At 47.6% G+C, this 23710-nt stretch overlaps 1 protein-coding gene across 1 annotated transcript; it reads left to right on the top strand.

Annotated features, from left to right (window-relative positions):
- The first annotated feature begins 8 nt into the window (after positions 1-8).
- Positions 9-23660, top strand: IL12RB2 (interleukin 12 receptor subunit beta 2). The gene is made up of 16 exons (XM_064664952.1): positions 9-3128; positions 6268-6333; positions 7363-7686; positions 8127-8241; positions 8457-8632; positions 8829-8968; positions 9683-9827; positions 11658-11740; positions 14024-14240; positions 14850-15050; positions 16090-16191; positions 16270-16425; positions 16910-17047; positions 17747-17834; positions 18461-18560; positions 18826-23660. The coding sequence occupies exons 2-16, from the start codon at positions 6276-6278 to the stop codon at positions 19351-19353; spliced, it is 2571 nt and encodes an 856-aa protein (XP_064521022.1). The 5' UTR covers positions 9-3128; positions 6268-6275; the 3' UTR covers positions 19354-23660.
- Positions 23661-23710: the final 50 nt, after the last annotated feature.

Below are 23710 nucleotides of genomic sequence, written 5' to 3'. Positions count from 1 at the left end.
TTCTCTGCCCCTGTTATCATGCAGGAGGACATGGAATTCATTCTGGTTTGAGGTTTGAAGCACAAGAGAGCTGGGTTTAGTCACAGCTTAGTCACCAACTCACCGTGTGACCTTCACCAAGCGCTTTGCCTTCATTTCTTATCCACAGAGTCTGGATAGTAACAACTACCACTGGTAAAGACTCAGGATCTGAGGTCAAAAGCGCCTTAAACTCTTTGGTAACAGGAACAAGAAGATCATTGAAACATCTTCTGAGTAATACTGTGCAGCTTGATTTTATTCTGTGTCGCATTTACAAACCCACCCCAGGCTGGAAGGTTTGCAAGGGCTTGGCTGTCAGTAAACTGTGGGAGAGATTCAGTGGCAGATAAAGATGCTGCAGAGGTTAAAATTGAATTACAAACTTGAGCATTTCACAGAGCTAAGTAACACCCGTCGACCTCCGGGGATTTCTGGGTGCACAGACCGAAGATCAAAGCCCAGATTGTGACCAAGGCTTGTGCAAAGCTGCAAAGAAGTGCCTGGATCAGCAAAAACCTTCTGGAAACGTGGCAAGGGGGAAACGGTCGCAGATGGAATGACCTGACAACAAAAGTGGGAATATCCATTAAAAATTATGCTATTTGGTGTAACCTCTTCCACCCTGAGCTTTGGGGGGTTAGTTCTTATGGAGGGAGGATGAGGAGTTGTGCTCAGGGTGGCAGGGCTGAGAACAGCGGCAGAGACTGAAACCAAACTGGCATTTCAGAGAAGAGGATGTGAGAGGTGAGGCTGTGGTTTGGGTCTCATCGGGCTCCACTGAATGCCACCTTCACAGGGAAAATCACGTGAGAATGGCTCTTGCAAAGCCTTTGGAGCAGGGCTTGGATTCAGGAGAAAAGGAACCTTGAAAACAGCAGAAAGAAAACAAGCTACAGAGGTGATCTAGTACAGGGGATTTCATGATTGCTGCTTACCAACCCAATCAAGCCTTTCCTGAACAGAGAGGAATTAATCTTGCCACAAGAATATTAGAAAAACCCAGTATTCTTAACCTCAAAAGGACCCAGGTGTTGATGTATCTTGTGCATAATCTGTATGATTTCCTAGAGCGTGTGATTTCCACACTCTCCCTGTGGATCAAGCCTTCCTTGGCTTTCATATGTGCAAGAGGAGACAGAACAATTACCTTTACCAAACTAAGTGACTCATTTCATCCTGCTGGATGAAGGCCAATTCAATGAGAGTCACTGGCACACAGAGCAGATGGAAAACTAACAGAGCCAGAGCAGAGGGGACCTGCAGTGCTGAAAACAGACACCCCTGCACTGAGTTATTGCTCATTCTGCTGCTGCAGCTGTAACTTCAATAGTGCTGGGGGCTGGGTGCCACAACTCCACTGTCCAGGCTCCAAGGAACCAAATACCTGAGCAGCTCAAAGTCATTAACATGAGAAGGAAGCTATAGACCTCTTGGAGTGAGTTCAGAGGAGGACACGGAGCTGCTCCAAGGACCGGAGCACCTCTGCTCTGGAGACAGGCTGGGAGAGCTGGGGGGTGTTCACCTGGAGAAGAGAAGGCTCCAGGGACAGCTTAGAGCCCCTTCCAGTGCCTAAAGGGGGAGCCTAAAGAGAGCTGGAGAGGGACTTTGGACCAGGGCCTGCGGGGACAGGCCAAGGGGAATGGCTTTCCCACTGCCAGAGGGCAGGGTTAGATGGGATATTGAGAAGGAGTTTTTGACTGTGAGGGTGGTGAGGCCCTGGCACAGGTTTCCCAGAGAAGCTGTGGCTGCTCCATCTGTGGAAGTGTCCAAGGTAGCACAGGGCTTGGAGCAACCTGGGCTAGTGGAAGGTGTCTCTGCCCATGGCAGAGGTGGAACTGGATGGGCTTTAAGGTCCCTTCCACCCAAGCAAGTCTGTGATTCTGTAATTCTCAACAAGCCCTCTCAGCTCTTACATTTACATGTCTCTTGATGTCTGCTCAATTCACATACAAGTTCACCCCGTGCAGTCACTACAGACCAGGAGGGCTGGGGCTGGTGGAGCTCGGCCAGCACGGCTTCCCCTGAGCTCTGTGAGGTGACACTGCAACCACCAGTGTCCTCTTGCTTTGTCCTCCCCCCATATGCAGCCTCTGTGCCTCACACACGGCTCCCTCTGCCACTGCCATCACCCAACAGCACCAAATATCACACCCTTCTGTCAGGGTGCTTTCCCCAGCTCCGCTTTCAGACTCACAGACACCCCCTCCCCCTAGAGAACGGATTACTCTGTACTTTCCTTGACATCACCCCATGCCAGGGGCACCAGGGAGGGTGGCACAGCATCTTCAGGGCACCGGCAGCTCCATTGGCAGCAGGACCTCGGACTCTGTTTCCCTTTGGCTGTGGTGAGTACCACATGCTCAGCAGAAGTCAATGAAAAAAGAATTGTAGGAAGAAGCAGAATTTGGTGCTAAAAAATAAGAGAAAGGGAAAAGGAAAAAAGCAAAGGGAAAAACGGAAAAGGAGAAAGCAAAAAGGAAAAAAAACAGGAAGAAGGAAAAAATAAGAAAAAAAAAGGAAAAAATAAAAAAGATAAAGGCAACAAATAAAAAAGAAGAAAAGAGGAAACAAAAAAAGAAGAGAAAGGAAAAATATCAAATATAAAATAAAGGGGAAAAGGTAAATTACAAAAGAAAATTAAAAAGGATTAAGTACAAAAGAAAGGAAAAAAGGTAAAACAAAGTCTGAAAGCAAAAAGAGAAGAAAAATAAAATAAGAAAAAATAGAAGAAAGAAATAAAAAAGGAAGCAACTTCATTTTATAGAGGGTAATGGACTGGGGATTTTTGGTTTAGCTGCCTCTCACTAAAACACAAAACTCACCTGGACCATCTGATCAGCATCTTCCCTTAAATATATATTGGATGAGCGAGACAGCCCCATTCCACTGCTCCCAGCTGAGCTCAGGGTGTGAAGAGTGATGGAGAAATCAACACATGGGACTTCAGCAAGAAACACGGATTAGATTCCGTATAACTCCTATTGGTGTCCTGGTTTAAAATCAGCTGAATCCTGGTCTGGCCACGTGGAGCTGGAGCTGTGCTGGGAAGGGCTCTGTGAAAAGGCAAAGTGTAACGTGAACTGATGAAGACAGAGGAGAAAGAAGAGGTAAAAGAAGATGTTGATATTTGGGATTTTGTGGGGTTCTGGCTCACCCAGCTCACTCTTGGCATGTTAATGATATGATGGCAGCTCTGGAAAGGAGCACAAATGTTGCTCCAGGCTTTGGGAGGAGGAGAAGCAGATGGAGGCTCAAAGGCAAAATTTGAGACTCTTGGAAGCTGCAAATGTTGTTCTCCCTCTGCCCCTTCATTTCAACAGCTGCCCCTGAAATACCTATGCTGTGGTTACAGGTAGGAAAATGTGATTGTAATCAGTGAGGAAAACTGAGTTGATGTTAAAAGAGAAGGAACAATAGCAATAAGATACTCACTCATTGAAAGCTCTCTTAAACGTAGTGGCAGGTTGTGGGAGTGCTGAAAAAAATGAGAGAAAGCAAAAATCCTGTTAAAGAGAAGATAAAAATCAGTGTGGGTGCATCTCTGGACAAGCCCCTTGCTCCTGTCAAGGGAGGCTGGAATTTCTTTTATTTTTCTTTCTTTTCTTTTTTCTCTTTTCTTTTCTTTTCTTTTCTTTTCTTTTCTTTTCTTTTCTTTTCTTTTCTTTTCTTTTCTTTTCTTTTCTTTTCTTTTCTTTTCTTTTCTTTTCTTTTCTTTTCTTTTCTTTTCTTTTCTTTTCTTTTCTTTTCTTTTCTTTTCTTTTCTTTTCTTTCTCTTGCCTTGCCTTGCTTTCCCCTTTCCCCCCCGCCTTTCCCCTCCTGTCCCGTTCCCGGATCCCTGGGCGGGGGCGGGTCGGGCCGTTCCGTGCCCTCCGCGCACACGCGGGATCCGCCGCGCCGGGAGCGGCCGCGGGGCTGGGGGTGAGTAACCCCCGCTCGGGGGGCGGGGGGGCTGCGGGACGGGCATCCCCGAGGGTACCGAGGGTGGGGATCACTCCTGAGGAGCGATATCCCGCTTCGGGCAGCAGTATAGCGGCGCGCTGGGAAAGGTGACATCCCACGAATGGATGCCCCGGGATGCTGCTGCCTCGGGATGCTGCTGCCCCGGGATACTCCCTGCCTCGGGATACCCACTGCCCCGAGATGCTGTTGCTGCAGGGTGCTGCTGCCTCGGGATGCTCTCTGCCTCGGAATACTCCCTGCGGGATGTTCACTGTCCTGGGATGCTGCTGCGCTGGGATGCTCCTTTTCCCGGGGATTATGTTGCACTGGGATACTCCCTGCCCCGGGATTCTGCTGCCTCGGCATGTTCACTGCCCCGGGATGCTGCTTCCCTGGGATGTTCACTGCTCTGGGGTGCCACTGCACTTTTCTCTTTCTCGCGGGGATGCTGCTGCACCGGGACGATTCCCTGCCCCAGGATGCTGCTCTCCTTGAATGATCGTTATCCTGGGATGCTGCTGTCCAGGGATGCTCCTACCCGGGGATGCTGCCCATCTGGGCACACCACCTGCCCTGGAATGCTCACTATCCCAGGATACCTCCTGAACTCTAGGATAGAGCTGCCTGAGGAGCACAGAGCCCATCCTCTAGGAGCAACTCCCTTTCCTTCATCCCAAGAGGTCTGATTAAATTCCTCGCTCTTGGTAGCTTTGGGAAGAGCCACCAGCCCTAGGCAAGATATTCCCAAGGCTGTGGGATGATCCGGGTGCCACTGTCCTCAAAGGGCCTGGGAAGCCAGGACAGCCGGGGGGGGGGAAAGTTTCCTTAAAACGCAGCCAGTGATAGTTGTCAGTAATAGCTGGGGCACAAATAGTGGGTTTTTCTGGGTGAAATACAACACCACAAAATGCTCCTGTTTCCACTGGTTGTTCCTGTGAGTTCTTGGAACACACAATGAGCTTTGCATGGAGCTTTTTTTAGGGAGAGGTGGGGACAAGGGCGTAAAAGGTTGGTTCAAGGCCAACTCCCAGGCTGTTGTGCTTCACAACTGGTTTCATTTCAGAGCTCAAGTTACAGCTTGTGTCACTGTGGCACATCCACGGGGTCACAGACTGTGTGGCCCTGGTGCTTTCAGCTGAGATTTCAAAGATAAGAGCATAAAGAGGCACCACCTCAACCCCCACAGACTTCTCATGTACTTCCTTCCACCTTTACTCCAGGACAACGTCCTTTGTATTTCTGTACTCTATGTGTAGCAATAGCAATTTTTCTCATTGCTGTGGAATATGGGTTTTTTCCTCTTAATTTTTTCCCCATATATCTCTATCCTGAGCTTAAGGTTGTTTCTAATTTATTTATCATCATTTACTCAATCATGGTTTACGTCTCACACTTCCCCAACCAAACCACTGATTAAATTATTTGAAGCCAGACTGTTTTTGCCTGTTGACTCAAATATTTTGGGTAGTTTTGCTGTCAGAAGAAGCTGTCTGAAGGGTGTTTACACAGTCACCAGGCAATTTCAGTTTATTGGAAGGCAGAGCATTTACTTGAAGAACCTTGGGGTGCTGTGTTTGCTCATCCTGGCAGTTACTAATCATCTACAGAAGGCACCACATGAAGAGGCTTTGGGGAAGCTGAGGCACTGCAGCAAGGCTGAAAGTTACAGCCTGAGGAACATCTGGATTTAGTTTAAAAACATTATTTATAAAACCTGGCTTATTGCCACAATATGCATTTTGGCAAATCTTATGTATTTTACATTCAATTTGAATATTGGGTCATTTAAAAACCATCCATTTCATTATCTAAAAACAACCTGAAATAACCATTATTGTTGTTTTTGTATTAATATTCACATGGCAAAGACTATGCTGTGCATGGAAATGCCCCTGGCATGAAAGTCAGCCAAGATTTAAAGTAGTAATACTGGGATAAAACTACTTTCAAGCAGTTTGTTTCTGGTATGGCATCAGGTTACAGAAAGTGCTTGTTGGTGTATTCACTTCTGAAGTATCCAATGTATTCCCACTGCTCCTATAGTTCTGCAGGTGAAGGATAAAAAAGGGAATATTTGTTAATGCTTGTTGTAAAAAGTATTTGAAAATACTGAGCTCAGTTCAGGTTGAGCTTGAATAATTTGTGTGAAACATTTGTGTTCAGAACTTCCTGCATTGTGTCCATTAGAAAGATCTCCTGAAATGAGCATTTGGGATTTTCTGAAGTTGTAAATTAATAAAACATGAAGGTCTGTAAATTATATCCCCACTCCTTAAGAACTGTTAACGGGAACTCATTTCTCTATAGGCAGCAAAATGCCATTTGCATGGATCGTGCCCTCAGCAATTTGGCTCGTGATGCACTTCACAGCAGGTAAGATAAATTTTTTCCCTTCAGAAAAATGGTCACTTCAAAAGAAGCACCCAGGCTAAAAAGGGTGGGTTTTTTCAGCTTCTGTGTAGAGTGCTAGTGAACATCTTCCTTACTGGAGAGCAAAGAGTTGCTAATTAGTTATGCAGGGAGGTTATTAAGTTTATTTCAAGGTAGAACTGCTGGTTACATGAGAAAACAGCTCCACAATGGGCTCCACTGAGACTGGCAGAGCTCAAGAACAGGGAGAAGTGGTGCTCCAGCACTTTCACAGAACCATAGAATGGTTTGGGATGGAAGGGACTTTAAACATCATTCAGTTCCACCCCTGCCATGGGCAGGGACACCTTCCACTATCCCAGGTTGCCCCAAGCCCCATCCAACCTGGCCTTGGACACTTCCAGGGATGGGGCAGCCACAGCTTCTCTGGGCAACCTCTTCCAGGGCCTCACCACCCCCACAACCAACAATTCCTTCCCAATATCCCACCTAAGCCTGCCCTCTGGCAGTGGGAAGCCATTCCCCTTTGTCCTGTCCCTGCAGGCCCTGGTCCAAAGTCCCTCTCCAGCTCTCTTTAGGCTCCCCCTTTAGGCACTGGAAGGGCTCTAAGTTGTCCCTGGAGCCTTCTCTTCTCCAGGTGAACACCCCCAGCTCTCCCAGCCTGTCTCCAGAGCAGAGGGGCTCCAGCCTTTGGAGCATCTCCATGGCCCCTCTCGACTTGCTCCAGTAGCTTCACATCCTTCCTGTGCTGCCTGCCACAACTTTCCTGACACACAGACACATTCTTAACCCAAAATGAAACAAGAGTTCTGGTAGATTTTCCCTGGGGTCGTGCTGGTTCGTTGGTGACTGTGATCCCGTGGTTGCTGATCCCAGTTAATCAGACTGGGCACAGCAACATCCCACAGGTAACCATGCAGAGGCAGGAATTCTTGGATAAGACATTTGGGGAAACTCTTCCTTGAGCAAAATATGTTGTGGAAGACAAGGGATGGGTTCCTGTGAAACTTTTGTTTTCCAATTCTGTTGCAGAAGCCTGCAGGAAAGGGATCATGACTTCCAGCAAAGCTCCCCGTGGCACTGAGGAAATCTGTGACAAAGGGAGAATGACGGCCAACACTGCCAGTGCCATCCAGCCTGGGACCAACGTCACCCTGTCCTGCTACCTGGGAGACTTGCAGACACCTAAGTGCAGGATAGGGATTTTCCTTAATAACTCTGAACAAGCTAAAAATTCTGGCCGTTCAGTAAGCAAAACATTTCCAGTCAATACCTACGGCAGACACACCTTCACATGCAAAACGATTTGTGGAGGAAGGAAAAAACTCATTTGTGGAATCGATATCAAGTGTGGAAGTAAGCAGCATTGATTATTAATTATTCCTGGTTCTCAAACCTTTTCTGTGGCACCTCTGAGCCACACGGTAGAGACTGGCAGTGAGTGCCCTTGTCCAGGACAGGTGTTGTCTTAGAGGGGCTCTTTGTATTTAAAATATTCCTGGCTAGAACTGTGCAACTCTGTTATTCCTGAAGGGAGAGATGCTAAATCAAACTGCCCACCCAGAGCAAATAACATCCTCTCTCCCAAGCATTTCCTAAAATGTTTTGTAACATCTTTAAGGAAGAAACATTGAAAGCCAGGCTGGACAGAGCTCTGAGCAACCTGGGCTGGGTGATGTCCCTGCCCATGGCAGGGGGTTGGACTGAATGCCTTTTAGAGGTCCAACCCAAACCAGTCTGTGATGTTAAGACTATATCTGTTTAAGATCTAAGATGCTAAGAAATATCTGTTTAAGATCCTCCAGATGAGCCAGGAAATGTGTCATGCATCCAGATTGGAACAGACAGCCACCCCGTCTGCACCTGGGATAAGGGAAGGCTCACATACCTTGACACCACGTATGTGATACAGTGAGTAATGTGGGGATATAGATGCTTCAACACCTCTAATTACATCTTGGAGCAGTTAAAATCCCTTTTCTGGTCATGCACCACAGCAGGTTGGCCCCAGTTGGGTTCAGAAGGTAAAGAGGGAATGCCAAGACACCCCTTTGGAATGGGATCCATGTCCCCACACACCCAGGTCTACAGAAGAGCAATAACCAAAAATCTTCCTTCTGTTCCAGGCTCTCAAATGGGACACATGACTTGTGCTTTTCAGAAGAAAGTCTGAATAAGACATTTGGCTTGCTGGCTCTGAGAAAGTTGAATTTTGACTCCAATTACACCGTTGTGGTTTCTGCCTCCAATAAGTTGGGAAGTGCTTCTTCACAGCCATTCACCTTCACATTAATAGACATAGGTAAAGCAGGACCTTCCACCTCTCAGTCAGCCCTAGCCCTTTGGGAAGACCGGAGACATTCTGAGCACTTTCTTTTTTAAACCTCTTGGGAAGATCATCCATCCAGCCTAAACTAATAACTGTTTTCCATCCGACCCCCATTCCAAGTTGTGTTGTGTTTCTGAGCATCCTCTGCTTCTTTCTGTTTTGCTGCCAGTGAAGCCACATCCTCCTGACTTTTTAGTGGAATTTGACAGTTCTTCTGCGACCAACTGCACTCTTTTTTGGCACAGTGAAGCACAAGCACAGCACTGCAGGCTGAGATACCGTCCCCTCACCAGGCACTCCTGGAGCACGGTAATTGTCTTTGGGATAAAGGAAGTTATGGACTTGCTGGAGAAGAGAAGGCCTTAGGGAGAGACCTTAGAGCCCCTTCCAGTGCCTAAAGGGGGAGCCTAAAGAGAGCTGGAGAGGGACTTTGGACCAGGGCCTGCAGGGACAGGACAAAGGGGAATGGCTTCCCACTGCCAGAGGGCAGGCTTAGGTGGGATATTGGGAAGGAATTGTTGGCTGTGGGGGTGGTGAGGCCCTGGCACAGGTTGCCCAGAGAAGCTGTGGCTGCTCCATCTGTGGAAGTGTCCAAGGCCAGGTTGGAAGGGGCTTGGAGCAACCTGGGATAGTGGAAGGTGTCCCTGCCCATGGTAGGGGGTGGAACTGGGCTTTAAGCTCCCTCTCAACCCAAACCAGTCTGGGATTCTGGGATTCTGGGATTCTACAAAGTCTTTGCTCTTATTTTAAGTGGCAAAAGAAACCTATTGCTGGAAGTTGAGTCAAATCACACAAACAGAGATTTTGCTATTGTCACATAATTAAATGAGGGGATTTTCAGATGAAGCCCTGCGAGCCTGATGATTCATTGCATCATTCTTTGAGTTATTACAGCCACCTCAAATCAGGGTTTCCCTGTTGTTTTTTAAAGCTTCACATGGACACTTGTGATTCAGCTGCCACCGCCTTCAACCTTTGTCTCCTCGTGAGTTTAATATTACATGCTCTTCATCTCCATTAAAGGTTGAAATCTTCAGCAGTGAACAATACCACCTTCATGGGCTGGAGCCTGACACAGCCTATGAGTTCCAGGTCAGCTGTAAAATTCACCCCGAGCGAGGGCTGTGGAGCGACTGGAAAATGAACCAAACCCGGACTCCAGAAGCAGGTAACACAAACCTGCACTAAACCTGCACTAAACCTGTGCCTAACAGTTGCATTCAATGGGTAACTTCAGCTAATGAAGTCAAACTGCTGCTGGTTCGTTTGTGGAGACTCTGTGGATCCAGACCCGGACCAAGAGAGAAGTAGCTCCTGTAAGAGAATTGCTTTTTTAACGAACAAAGATGAAGCTGTTTGAGTTTCTTGCAAAACAAGAATTTCAAGAGTTCACTGAGAAGAGCTGAAGGATAAAGGGGTTGGAATAAAATGATTTTTAAGGTCTTTTCCAGGCCAAACGATTCTGTGATTCTCTGATCTCCTACTTGGCTTTGGTTGCTCTTTTTTGTGAATTACTACAAGCCCTCCAGGCTTGGGCTGTTATTACTCATCCCATTTACCACTGTGAGAGCACCAGTTTCTGTAAGAAGCATTGATTGATGCATGAGATGTGAACTTTTCCTTCCCTCCCCCACCTTCCTCTCAACAGTTTTCTCCACTTCTTGTTGCACCCTGACGTTTGTGGTCATCACCCCTCTCCCCAGCCCTGCTGCACAATGAGAATGAGAATGTTTTTAGCTGATCAAGGAACACTTTGTGTCACCAGATGGGGTGACTGCAAGGGGAGGTTGCAGACTAGAAGATCTGGTACATCATGTTTAGTCTTTGTTGAAGGAACTGAAGTTTTATGCGTGAACTGACTTGTTGCAAATCCAGAATTACACCTTTTCAACGGGATGTTCCTTTTCCTGTTCCTTTAAGTGTGACCTGCCACGAAAGCTGCCTTATGCAAGCCCTGTTCATTAGTGAGCATATCTTTTTCTTTCCAGCCAATTCACGTGGTTCATGAACTTTCAGATCCAGTCTGGAGGCCAGCAGATGCAATCCCATATCCTACTTTTTCTGCTCCCTTCTGAGGGAGCTCACCCCTTCCTCCCTCACTCACAGCTGGTGAGCTCTGGTTTTATTTCTGCTGTTGCTCCTGCTTCTTGTTTCTGTTCCAGTCACTATTTGCAGCTAATACAGGACAAACTGCTCCAAACATCACTGACATGGAGGGGTTTTGTGTCTTTGAATACAGCAAAGAGCAGGCAGCCCTGTCCTTGCTGGGTTCTCCATCAGCTGCCTCCTGCTCTGACTGTTAGCAGCAATTAATATTTGAATTTCATGAGTTTATGTTGGTCAGGGACCCTGAGGAACCAAGCTCTGTCACATCAGCTTTCTTGACACATGTATCTCTGGTTCTGAATTTTTGGAGCTCATTCACCAGCCAGAACTCAGCTTTTGTGTTATTTTGTGAGGTTTATTCAGAATATCGTGAGTTTCCAGTCAGTCTGTGACTAAAAATTGTGGAAAGAATGGGGGATTTAAGGTTCCTCCAACAAGGTCCTACCCAGCAGTTAAAGACAATTATTGCCTAGAGCCAAACAGCAAAATTCTACAGATCCCACAAACCCCATCATCCTGTTGTTCCAGGATTGATTTAGCCAACCCCAAGGACCTTAATAAGCCTCAGATTTTGCAAAGACAAGAGATAACACTGTCTATTTGATGTGTGGGTTTCCTTGGGAGCCATTCCAGTTATCAAGGGCAGAATAAAGTCATCAGAAGAGCAAAACTCCCTCCCTGGTTTATGACTTGTTGTCCTCACGATCCCCATCCTCAATGAGCTGAACTCAAGAGCAAACATGGACTATCATATATTGCATCATTTCAGGGACATCTTAAAACTGAAATTTTCATTTTCTCAGGGTTTTTACCCCCTTTACCTACTCGTTGTCTTGTTTGTTTGCTTCAAACCATGGACACTCATGCTGCTCACCTTTTCCTTCCACCCCAGAGCCGACTGGGATCCTGGATGTCTGGTACCGGCAGGAGCAGGACCTGGGCTCTCAGCAGCAGAACATCTCACTCTTTTGGAAGGTAAGTTAAGTGAAACCTAAGCAGAGGCAGCAATAACCAACAAGGTTAAAGGGGAAACCAGTTTATGTGGTTTTGGGAAAGGACTGAACCCTGTGAGAGCACAAGGCCAGGGCCAGGGCCACGGACCAAGGCTCACCTCCCCCGGGAGGAGATTCAGCAACACTTTTCTACCTACAGTTTCTTAGAATGTCAGGACAATTTGGATTGAACAGGATCTCGGACATCCAACCATCTTGTTCCAAACCCCCTGCCATGGACAGGGACACCTTCCACTATTCCAGGTTGCTCCAAGCCCCATCCAACCTGGCCTTGAACACTTCCAGGGATGGAGCAGCCACAGCTTCTCTGGGCAACCTGTGCCAGGGCCTCACCACCCCCACAGGGAAGAATTTCTTCCCAATATCCCACCTAACCCTGCCCTCTGGCAGTGGGAAGCCATTCCCCCTTGTCCTGTCCCTGCAGGCCCTGGTCCAAAGTCCCTCTCCAGCTCTCTTTAGGCTCCCCCTTTAGGCACTGGAAGGGGCTCTAAGTTGTCCCTGGAGTCTTCTCTTCTCCAGATGAATAATGGACAACCTCATAGACTTCCTAATTTGTTTTCTAGTGAGTATCTCCCTCTCCTCATTCTCCATCTTGTTGTTTTCCATGGTTGCCATATGTGGTCAGGACAGGAGCTCGGGGGGGCAGGTGGACACCATGGCTCATGTTCTCATATGCACTTACCTTGGGTGTCTGCTGCCTTCAGAGCTATTTCAGCTCTGCTTTGCTTATATGAATCACAGAATCATTTAGATGGAAAAGCCCTCTCAGACCATTGAATCCAACTGTCCCTCCACCACTGCCCAGGCCACCACTGACCCATGTCCCTAAAAGAAGAGCAGAGCAATGAAAAATGGAGGAGGCTGAAAGGGCAATTTTTTATAACAACCCCTTAAAATGACTGAACTCCCCAAAATCTAAGAGCTGGATATAGTTTAGGCAGTGGAAGGGGTCCCGTAGGGTCACTGCTGTGTGGAGGGATGGGGTCAGAGATGTTGTTGTACAGCAGGAAGAGGGGCTTTCTCCACAGGTGTAGAACCACACAAACAAGGGTTTCTAATACTAAAGCTGCAGATCTGAAGCTGGACAAAGAGTGAAAAAAGCTGGGGTATCTTCCCCCCACACCAACAAGCACCAGGCTAAAAGTGAAAGCAGAAACTCTCATGTGATTCTGTGACCCCAGACGTTGTGGCTTTAACTTGAAGACCTTTATCTTGCAGCACTTTCTTTATCAGAACTGACTTCCTGCAGCATCATTCATAAAACGGGGCAATGAACTGCCTCTATAGTTGTCACAAAAGCTACAAAGCAAAAGGCTGAAAGTACAACATCCTACCAAGAAATGTGCTCCTATTTTCAGACAAATACCCAAAAAAGGGCTGCAAATTTAATTTCAGCAGTTCCTCAGAGAGGTTCCAGTGCTGTGTCTGTCCTGAGCCACTGCCAAAGCACCTGTAACACTACCTTTTCCTATTTTTGAAAGTGCTTTGTTTTGTTATGACAGAAATCAGGCAAACAAATGAATTCACATTATAGAAACATCAGGAAACTGTGAAACTGAGAGTACAACTGCAGATACCCAGAGGGGAGGAAAAACCAGCGTGAGGTGTTAATGGGATAGCACAGACTGTCAGAGATGTGTTCTAAGTGTTTCAATTTAAATAGTTTTTTATCATGGCTTTAAGTAAAATCCATATTTTCCCCCTAAATCAAAAATAGCTCATTTTAAAAAATTCAGGTGCAGTTAATACTCTTTTTTTCAACCCTTGGGAAAAACTTGGCTTGAATTCAGCCTCAGGACAGGAGAGGGATGAGTGTTTCACTGTCTCCAGCTCTGCTGCTGCTGGGAAAATCAGCAGCTCACAGCAAAAGTGCTTCACTAAACTGGAATTAAACGGGAAAAATTAATTGTGGGATGGTTTGGGTTGAGAAGAAGCTTAAAGATCACCCAGTCCCACCCCTGCCATGGGCAGAGACACCTTCCACTATCCCAGGTTGCTCCAAGCCTCGTCCACCTGGCCTTGAACACTTCCAGGGATGGGGCAGCCACAGCTTCTCTGGGAATTCAGTCCCAGCACCTCACCACCCTCACTGGGAAGAATTCCTTCCATCCCTGCCCTCTGGCAGTGGGAAGCCATTCCCCCTTGTCCTGTCCCTCCAGGCTCTTATCCAAAGCCCCTCTCCAGCTTTCCCAGCTGACAGCATTTTTTCCAGAAGAAGACAGTAACACATGCACTTTCCTCACAGGCTCTGAGCAAGTCAGAGGCAGGAGGAAGAATCCTGGGGTACAGAGTGACCTTTGAAGCCCTGGACCGTCGGAACCCCCCCCCAGAATCCCACCAAACCACCCACACCAGCTACTCCAAAGTCACACCAAGGGTGGACTACAGGATCACAGTCACTGCTCACAACTCTCGGGGCAGGTCCCCCCCTGCATCCATCCTGACCAACCTGGGCATCCAGGGTAAGGCTTCTGCTGAGTCTGGATCACTGGGAAAAACACCAGTGCTCTGTGTTGTGCCACACACTGTGGATCTGTTCTGGTCGCACCACCTCGTGCCCATCAACGTCCACCTCAATGGATCTTCGGGCATCTACAGATCCAGTTTTCCCTGAGGTCTCCCTGGAGCCTTCTCTTATCCAGGCAAACACTCCCAGCTCTCCCAGCCTGGCTCCAGAGCAGAGGGGCTCCAGCACCAAGAGCATCTCTGTGGCCTCCTCTGGACTTGCTCCAGCAGCTCCACATCCTGCCTTATGGCTCCAACATAGCAGTGGGATTTGGGGATGTGCTGTGACATCATCTTCTCAGGGTTTGGGGATGGCACAACCAAGCAGTACTGTGGGTGTTCAATCCAATCTGCTAAACCATAAGACAAAAAAAGAATGTGACTGTTCCTATCAGCATAAACCTTACTCTCCCATAATGACATTTTCTTTCAATTATAGTTTATTTTTATGCTCCACATGGTGCCAGACTGGACAAGACACAATAAAACATATCTTAAAACTTAATGGTTCCACTTGAGGTTACAGCAAGTTTGTGCTGACAGTGTCTTTTTGTTTGGTGTTTAAGATCTACCACCTCCTCAGCAAGTCTCTGCCGTGGCCATGGGGAACAGCAGCATCCTGGTCAGCTGGAAACCACCCCTCAGATCTGCTGTGCCCATCAGTGGGTACGTGGTGGAGTGGGCAGAGACAGGGAGGAACCCACACCTGGAGCCCCATCACACCTGGGCAAAGCTTCCCGCGACCAACCTGTCCACAGTGATAGCAGGTAAATATACCCCAAGGCTGGATACAACCAAAGTACCAGTTTATTTTGGAAATATTTTAAGGAACAAGTCAGATTGGAATTTTGCCTCCAAGACCAGGTTGGATGGGGCTTGGAGCAACCTAGTGGAAGGTGTCACTGCCTGTGGCAGGGGGTGGAATGACATGAGCTTTAAGGTCCCTTACAAACCAAAGACTCTGTGATTCCATCATTATTACTAATTCAGCATAAGAAATTATGGCATTGAAAGCTTTTTGTATAGGAGAGAAAACAACTGGTGGCTGCCCTGGGCTGAGCTCTGCAACTGCTCTCAGCTGAGCTTTGTATCTGAAAGTAAAATGTCTCTGAAAAACCAATCTCTCCAATATGAAACAAGCCAGATAGAGGTACCAGAGATCAAAGGCCTAAGAAAATGCTATTTCCTTTCTACTAATTTTGGTTACTAACCCCAAGCAGCACGACATGTCAGTGCTCTGCACAGTGATAGCTGTGAAGTTACAACAGGGGTGATCGTGAGAACCCTCGTTAGTCTTCCCTATCCTCTGTCCTGGTGCTGTGTCTCTATCCTCTCATATCCCTGCTCCAAATGAGCTGGAAAAAGCAGCATATTCCATAGACACCCAGACTGGTTTGGGTTGCAAGGAACCTTAAAGCCCATCCCATTCCACCCTCTGACATGGGCAGGGACACCTTCCACTATCCCAGGTTGCTCCAAGCCCCGTCCAACCTGGCCTTGGACACTTCCTGGGATGGGGCAGCCACAGCTTCTCTGGGCAACCTGTGCCAGGGCCTCACCACCTTCACAGGAGAGAGTTCCTCCCTAATCTCCAGTCTAATCCTGGTAGTGGGAAGCCACTAATTTTCAGTTTAATACCCAGTAAGACTCTGCCTAGATCACAGAGAAGGTTTCTTTCCCTTCTTTATGAAAGACCTATAAATAATCAGAGGATCCATCTCAGATTTAAGCAGCTGATGCAGACACTTCGGCCAGTAGTGCAAATACTATAAAAGGTAACTATCCACTTTTAATTCCTTTATCTAGAGCACATCAAAGATAACATGTGCTACCAGATCCATGTGTTTGCTCTCTACCAGGACAGAGCTGGACAGGCAGTGTCAGTCAGAGGATACTCCACAGCACAAGGTAAATCACAGTAATGATCTTCCAGATGTTTTCAAGCTCCTTAAGCTCAGCTTTCAAAGCCAGTCCTATGTCTTGCAGCCCCATCAGCTGGGCCCCAGATGTTCACAATCCCGCGGGCCACCGGCGTCTTGGTGTCATGGGAGGAAATCCCTGTTCCCCAGCAGAGGGGCTGCATCACAGGGTACCACGTGTACCTGCAGACCAAGGACAGCCAGGGAGACCCCCAGGTCTATGGTGGGTGTCTGGGAGCTGGAAATGCTTCTCCTGCTCCCATTTAATTACTGAAGGTTTCTAGTGGGATCATTCCAAGCTCCTTTGAGTGTGGAACTATCAGATTTCTTTCTGCTTCTTCCTCTTCTTCTTCCTCTTCCTCCTCTTATTATTCCTATTCCTCATCTTCATCTTATTCCTCTTCTTCTTCTTCTTTTTCTTCTTCCTTTTCCTCCTCTTGTTCATCTTCCTCGTTTTATTTCTCTTCTTCCTCTTCTTTTTTGTCCTCTTCTTCTGCTTCTTCTTTTTCCTCTTTTTCCTTCATTTCTTGCTCTTCTTCTTCCTCCACCTCTTCTTCTTGCTCTTTCCTCTTCTTCTTCATCCTCCTCCTCTTCTTCCTCTTCTTCTTCCTCATTTTTCCTTGACTTCATTCAGAACTTCATTCCAGCTGAACACAGTAAAACCCTGGTGCAGGTGCTTCATGTCCTTCTCCTCCTTTTCCCCGCAGCCATTCCCAGTGGGACGGCCCCGGGGTCCCTGTACATCCCGGACCTGCGGCCAGGGGAGCTCTACGACCTGTGGGTGACAGGGTCCACTGCGGCCGGGGAGGGGCCGCCGGGCAACAGCGACCGGCTCCGCCTGGAAAGTAATGACACTGTGCCGGGGTGGGGCCAGGAGGGTCCTGGTAATGTTTTTCTTGCTCCTCTTTAATTACCAAAGATCTCCAGGAGACCTCTTTATATTCTTCAAATGCTGAATATTTCTAATTTCAGCTAATTTTAAGATGTAGCATTTCTTTCTTTGCCTTCGAGCTCCCAGTTCTGTACCAAGATATTTTCTTGGAGTCAAAGGGCAGTAGGGTGGTTTATTCATAGAATCACAGAACAGGCTGGGTTGGGAGGGACCTTAAAGTCCATTCCTTGCCACCCCCTGCCATGGGCAGGGACATCTTCCACTAGACCAGGTTGCTCCAAGCCCCCTCTAACCTGGCCTTGGACACTTCCAGAGATGGGGAAATCCCTCTCCACATTGTGGGAGCAGGGCTGCTCTGGAGGCAGACTTCTCCCATTAACTGGGGGACAAATCCAGGGCGGTGACCAGGAAAGGAAATTAAAGAAAACAGGGCACCTTAAAAGAAAAAGGCTTCCTGGTATAAAATCTGGATTTGGGACAATTACATTTTAAGCAGACAGTGCAAGGGCAGTAAAGAAAAAAACATGCTGGTATGTTTTGTGAGTGCAAACACCAGTCAGGCCATGACTTCTTATTGACCAACTTGAACTAGTGTATTTAAATTTTTTAATTCTTTTTGATGAAGCTGAATGAAGGGTGCTCTGTATTTCAGGTGCCAGGGGCTGGGTGACTCCGGTGCTCACCTGCAGCTTCTTCATCTTCTCAGCCTGTGTTTGTTCTGTGCCTCCAGCTAGAAAAGCGTGAGTGGATCCATTTGTTAAATAAAACTGGAATAGTTATTAGAAGGGGTTAACCCAGACTGGTTTGGGTTGGAAGGGATCTTAAAGCTCATCCAGTTCCATCCCCTGCCATAGGCAGGGACACCTTCCACTCAACCAGGTTGCTCTAAGCCCATCCAACCTGGCCTTGGACACTTCCTGGGATGGGGCAGCCACAGCTTCTCTGGGCAACCTGTGCCAGTGCATTGTAATCATCTTCTTCCTAATAACAAATCTAAATTTATCCTCTTTTAATTTAATACCATTCTCATTCGTCCTATGGGATGGTCATGTCCTCTCACGTCACCTGGGAAACAGTGAGGGTTGTTTGGAATGCAGGTTTCAGAGCACATGAATTATAATAAAAACACCCACTGAGATTATAATATGGCAGTAGTTCACAGATATTGTGAATTTTTAACCCAGATCTTAAGGTCTGCTTCCATCAAAACCAAACTGAAGGGGTACAAGCCTTGGGAATTAACCCCACCCAGCTGGGGGTGGATCCATGATCACACCAAGCTCCTGGGTTAATCCCACCCCAAGGAGCACATGGGTGCTGCAGGTATCCCTGTTCATGCCTTTAATTGCATTTCTCCCCCCTGCAGGTTCCACTGGCTCCTCTCTGTGCTCCTGCCACAGTGGCAGAACAAAGCCATTCCCGACCCAGCTAACGCCACGTGGGCCAAAAGCTTCATGGTTACCAAGGTAAATTACAGGGCTTTTGCATTCTAATCCCACAACCTTCAAAAAAACAGCGACTGGAGCCATGCAAGCCAGTAATCTCCTCAAGCAGCAAATCCAGCAATCTCTGGCAGTGGATAATCCCCATGCTCGCGCTAGACCAGAGGAAGTGCTGAGCAAATTAGATTCAAGAAGAATGCAGAGATCTTTGGTTTTAGCAGGATGAGCTGCTGTGGGGAGGGATGTCTCAGGATATTCACCACAGAATTAATTCCATGTCCCTCCACAGGCAGAGCTGAGCTCATCCTCTATCCTGTTCCTGCCCAGCACCATCGGCTTTGAAGAGCCTGAACCAACCCCCGTGGAGGAAGCTTTCATGCAGCCTGATCCCCCGGACCCAGGGGACAAGCTGCTGGTGGGCAGCGCTGGCAGCAGGAGGCATGGGGACTGGACACAGGAGAGCTCAAGTTCGGAGCCGGGGGAGGAGCAGCAGCTCCCTGAGCTGTACCAGAGGCTGGTGGTGGAAGCGATGGAGCACCTGCAGCCTGTGCCCGAGTACATCACCAACCCCGGCCCCACTGACCTGCCCCCACCTCCAGACACCACCAGGGACCACCCCATGGACCTGCCCGAGTACATCACCAGCCCCAGCCCCACAGACCTGCCCCCGCCCGCAGACACTCCCATGGACCACCCCGAGCTCGAGTGCCACCTGCTGTCCATCTTCCCAACCACCTTTTTGGCACCCACCCTCTGCTGTGAAGGGAATCTCACTTTGGACAGAGTGAAGCTCAACTGTAGCTCCTTCCCAAGGTAGGTAGGGGGTGGGTGATGGGAGCCTGGCCTGGTGTTTTGCACTTTATGAAGCATTTCAGTGTGGACAGACAGACCAGTCACTTGTACGTGACACCTGTAGGTGACACAATCCCCGACCCACAAACCTTTCCAAGTCTCACCTCACTGTTCAACGTGGCATCTCTTCACCCACAGCACTCAGGCACAGCTTGGGATGGCGGAGCTGGCTTGGGGAGAGGATCATTAATTACTCGGGTTGCCTCGAGCCCTGTCCCACTGCCTGGTCACGAATGGCCCATCCTGGCTGGGTCCACCCCAGGAATCAGAGCTGTGCTTAACATCATTTCAACCCAGAAAGAGCAAGGGGACTACAAGACGGAAGGATGAAAGAGCTCAGCATCCAGCCAAGCAGGACATGGGCTGCAGCCCTTGCTCCTCCGCTGGCACAAAATCGGAGCTCCCAGTGACACCAGTCCCATGGGGGCACTGAGGGACACGGCTGGGACTTCCTGGCTCAGTTCAGAAAAGGAGAATTCCTCCCCAGAAACAAAAGCAGCAGGCAGCACGTGTACTCAGCCAAATGGACTGTCAAGAGGAATTATAATCATTTATTGAAGTATTCTAATTACAGGTTTGAAGTGTGTTACACATTTAATGACTTTGTTTATGAGATGTGTGTGTATATAAATAAAATGTTGGAAATCTGAAATTGGTTTCCTGTTGTTTTCTCTGGTCAAGCTCCAGGGCTATGCTGCAGCTTTACACAGAACAAGGTGTCTTTAAAAACAAAAATAAAGCCAAAACACTGCTGCTAGAGATGTAGTCCAGGTCTGAACTTACCTGGAGCACCCTCCTCTTCCTCCCCAGGCTCAGGTGGCCACTCTCCATCCACTGACAGCTACACGAGCAGTGGCAAAACTGCTGACGAAACCCTTCTGTGACACCACCATCCCAGAACACCTCCACGGACAGCCATTATCCCACCTGGCAGGAACAGCAAAGGTCTCCTGGCAGAGCTGTGACAGAGATGCACCTGCACCACGAGGTTGATACAGCAAGGCTGGGGCTCTCCACACTGTCTCGTGTGTGAAGAGACAAGCAAATCCCCAGGGCCGGGTTTGGGGGACCTTTCTCAGTCTGTTCCCTGTTTTCATTCCAGTTGTGGCTGGGTTACCTTCTACAGAAAGCCCCAGTGCTCCCATGTTCAAAGGCACTGCAGAACAGGCTCATGCCTGTCAATACCCACACGCTGCCCCTGGAGACAGTAACAGCCCGGGGTTATGCTGATTACTCAGCTCCATCTGGACTGTGACACCAGTTTCCTGCTCTCCACACCTCACCTGGCAACCTCCCTGCCAAGAGGACTGGCTGGGCATCATATCACAAATCAGTACCTCAAGTCGGCTGCGTACAACCAAATTAGACACCCAGAAAGGCAAATCAGAAGCCAAAAAAGTGGGTTTTTTAAAAAACATTATTTTGTCATTCATCCACTTCTGCGTGTCGATCTTCTACTTCAACATATAAACATAACACTGGAGCCCTCATTCTGCACGTCTCCAGATAAAACTTCCACACAGAGCACTTTAAATCAAGTGTTAAGTCAAGAATCATTAGTAGGACAATGATCAGACTTTTTAAACTCCAACCTGGAAGTGTTCCAGGAAAGGACCTGAGTCTCCCAGTAAGGGCAAAGGAACCATTTTCCCCCAATCAGGTCACCCATCCCAGGGCAGCGCCCACCTCAGGGACCCTGCCTGAGACACCCAGCCCTGCTCAAACCCCCTGAGCCTGGTCCCTAGGGATGGCAGAGCAGCCCAGGAGTACAAAGGGAAGGCAGCGTGGTCCTTGGAATGATTTTAGGAAAGAAGCAAGTTGGCACGTGCTGGGAAGTGGCAGCTTTAGGTCCAATTCTTGCCTTTATTAAACCAGAGGTGTGGCTACGCAAACCCATCACCGTGGGCAGAGTTGTTACAGGTCAGGGTGGTCTGAGCTCCTCCAGTTGCAAACACCATGTATTCCCACCAATTTCTGACATTCCAGGAGAATCCATGTCCTTTCCCACACCCTGCTAATCCTTGCATTGGTTCATCACTCTTGTTCCCTCCCAGCACCACAGCCATGCACTGGCAGCACTGCAAGATGAACTTTCATGCTCCAACCTAGCCAGTGTTACATTCCAAAGCCAATTTGCACCGCGTGTTTCTGACTTTTTCCGTTTGACCATCTTTTCCAATGGATCAGATTTTAAAAGATCTAGTCCTCTAGATCTGGTCTGACAGCAGAAGCAGGAAGAGGACAGAAAATGTTCCTAAGAGCAAGCTCCTTACTCATAAGCTACTTGGGTTTTCCCAAGGCAAAGTCCATCCTGGGAATGGGAATGCCTGGGCACCACCACAGGCAGGCTGGACCTCTTGAGGCAGAACCTAGATGAGACACTATTAACCTAAGTGGTTTCATTTCCATGTGTTTTCAGGACATTTTTTTAAAAGAGCATGAAAATAAACTTTTATTTCAGTTAACACCCACCAATATTAAAGATAAATGTTCACAGTTTTAGTTCTTGACACAAATGGACTGAAAGAGGCAAATTTACATCTGTCAGAACAGCAGAAGGACCATGTGTAAGTACAAGCTGTCTTGAAAATCACACATGAGGTGCTGTTTGGGACTGTTCTGTGCTACATGGCAGGAGAAGGGAAAGCCACTGGCTAAATCCAGCTTGCAGGGTCCTAAATCCCTGCCCAGAATCATCTGGAAAAAAGCAGAATGGCAACTGGAATGGCAAACACACAGTTTGGATAAGGGGAAGGAAGCCTATACTCCAGAGAAAGCTTTGCTCTAAGTGCTTCTGCATAAAAGTATTAGTTGTGTTATCCAAGATGTTCCCAGTGCTGGAACTGCAACACATCCCATCAAACCACAACGGCAGGGGGAAGAGGAACAACTCCATGTTGGACCTGCCCCACACTGAGTACAAGGTCAAGAGAGCTGAACCAAGAGATTTTACCACCCTCCTCCTCACACCCTGGAGCTTTAAATACAGGCGAGTGCACTGAACAACCAGATCAATGATTATCCACAGTGGTTCACAACACAAGCGCTTGTAGAAAATTGCTCAGGAAAAGCAAGCCAGCCACTAACATCACAACTGAGGAGGTTGGGATTTCATATTCAAAGGTCTCCAACACTTCTTGCCAGTCCTGTACAGTTTTTAAAAAAATAGGGTGTTACCTTTAGTTTTCTATCTACCTAGTTAAGAAACTACAAATATGTTCTAAGCTGTCCAAAGAGTAAAACATGAAATAAAGTGGGAAATCTGCTCCTGATCTCCTAACAAATGCTGCAGATAAAAACCCTAAGAAATCCTCTTTCTTAGTCATTTGTCCAACTCCTTTTGTGTGTGGTGATGTTCCTGCTCACAGGGATGAAAGTAAACCTACGGTGAACTTTCAGAGGAGGAGAAGGGGTTTCTTACAATCACTCTCAGAAAAACATTCACGGTGATCTGCCAAACAGATCTTGAGCACTGCACAAAGCCAGGGCTAAATTCTGATGGACAGCTGAAGTGCTGGGAGACGATGAGCCAAAAATCCCTCCTGCCAGAGCCAGCAAAGGCCTGGGGTTCCTTCCCCAGAAGACCTGGGAGCAGTGCTGGGAGTACAGCAGGTACTGATGTACCTGTGTGCCAGACAGTGCTGCTCAATCCCACATCCCACCTGAGTCCATGTGGACTACAGAGCCACAGCTACTGCCTTCCCCCCACCTCCCAGCTCCAATGACAGCAATTACCCCCATCTCAGGCTATCCCAGCTCCCACAACAGGAATTACCCCAATCTCAGGGTATCCTCTCAAGCAAAAGCAAAGGTAATTTAAAAACTCTTCTTTTTTTTTTTTTTTGCCAACAAAGCATCTTGTTCTGTTGAAGGAAGGAGGAGGGAATAAAGGTCAGAAGGGTGAGTGAAGGTGGGATACATTAATTTTAAAAACCTGGTTTTCAGACCAATTACCCACACATCATTCTGGATCAATACAGGTATTGAACTACAAACCAATGTGCTTTCGATCTTGATTTCAAGTATCTGGTATCAATTTTGTATAAAGGTTTTGTGTAAACAAACTACCTAACAGAGATGAAAAATTACTGGTTTTCCATGTTTGAAATTAAGCATTAAAACTAAAGTACTCCAGGAGTTCATTCCATACAGCACTAACAGTCTGCCAAATTCGTATTCCACATATTCCAAAAGACCACGGGCTGAGAAAAATCTGCTAAACAGAAATTAAGGAAATGGAAATAGTGTGCAATACTTAAAACCCAGTTTGGAGTTGGGAGAAAAAAGTCTAAAATCCTGAATTAAAAAAATGAACACAAATG

The sequence above is a fragment of the Pseudopipra pipra genome, chromosome 9, assembly GCF_036250125.1.
Source record: "Pseudopipra pipra isolate bDixPip1 chromosome 9, bDixPip1.hap1, whole genome shotgun sequence".
NCBI classification, from domain to species: Eukaryota; Metazoa; Chordata; class Aves; order Passeriformes; family Pipridae; genus Pseudopipra; species Pseudopipra pipra.
The sequence above is the reverse complement of the archived record's forward strand: the minus strand, read 5'-3'. Positions and strand labels throughout refer to the sequence as shown.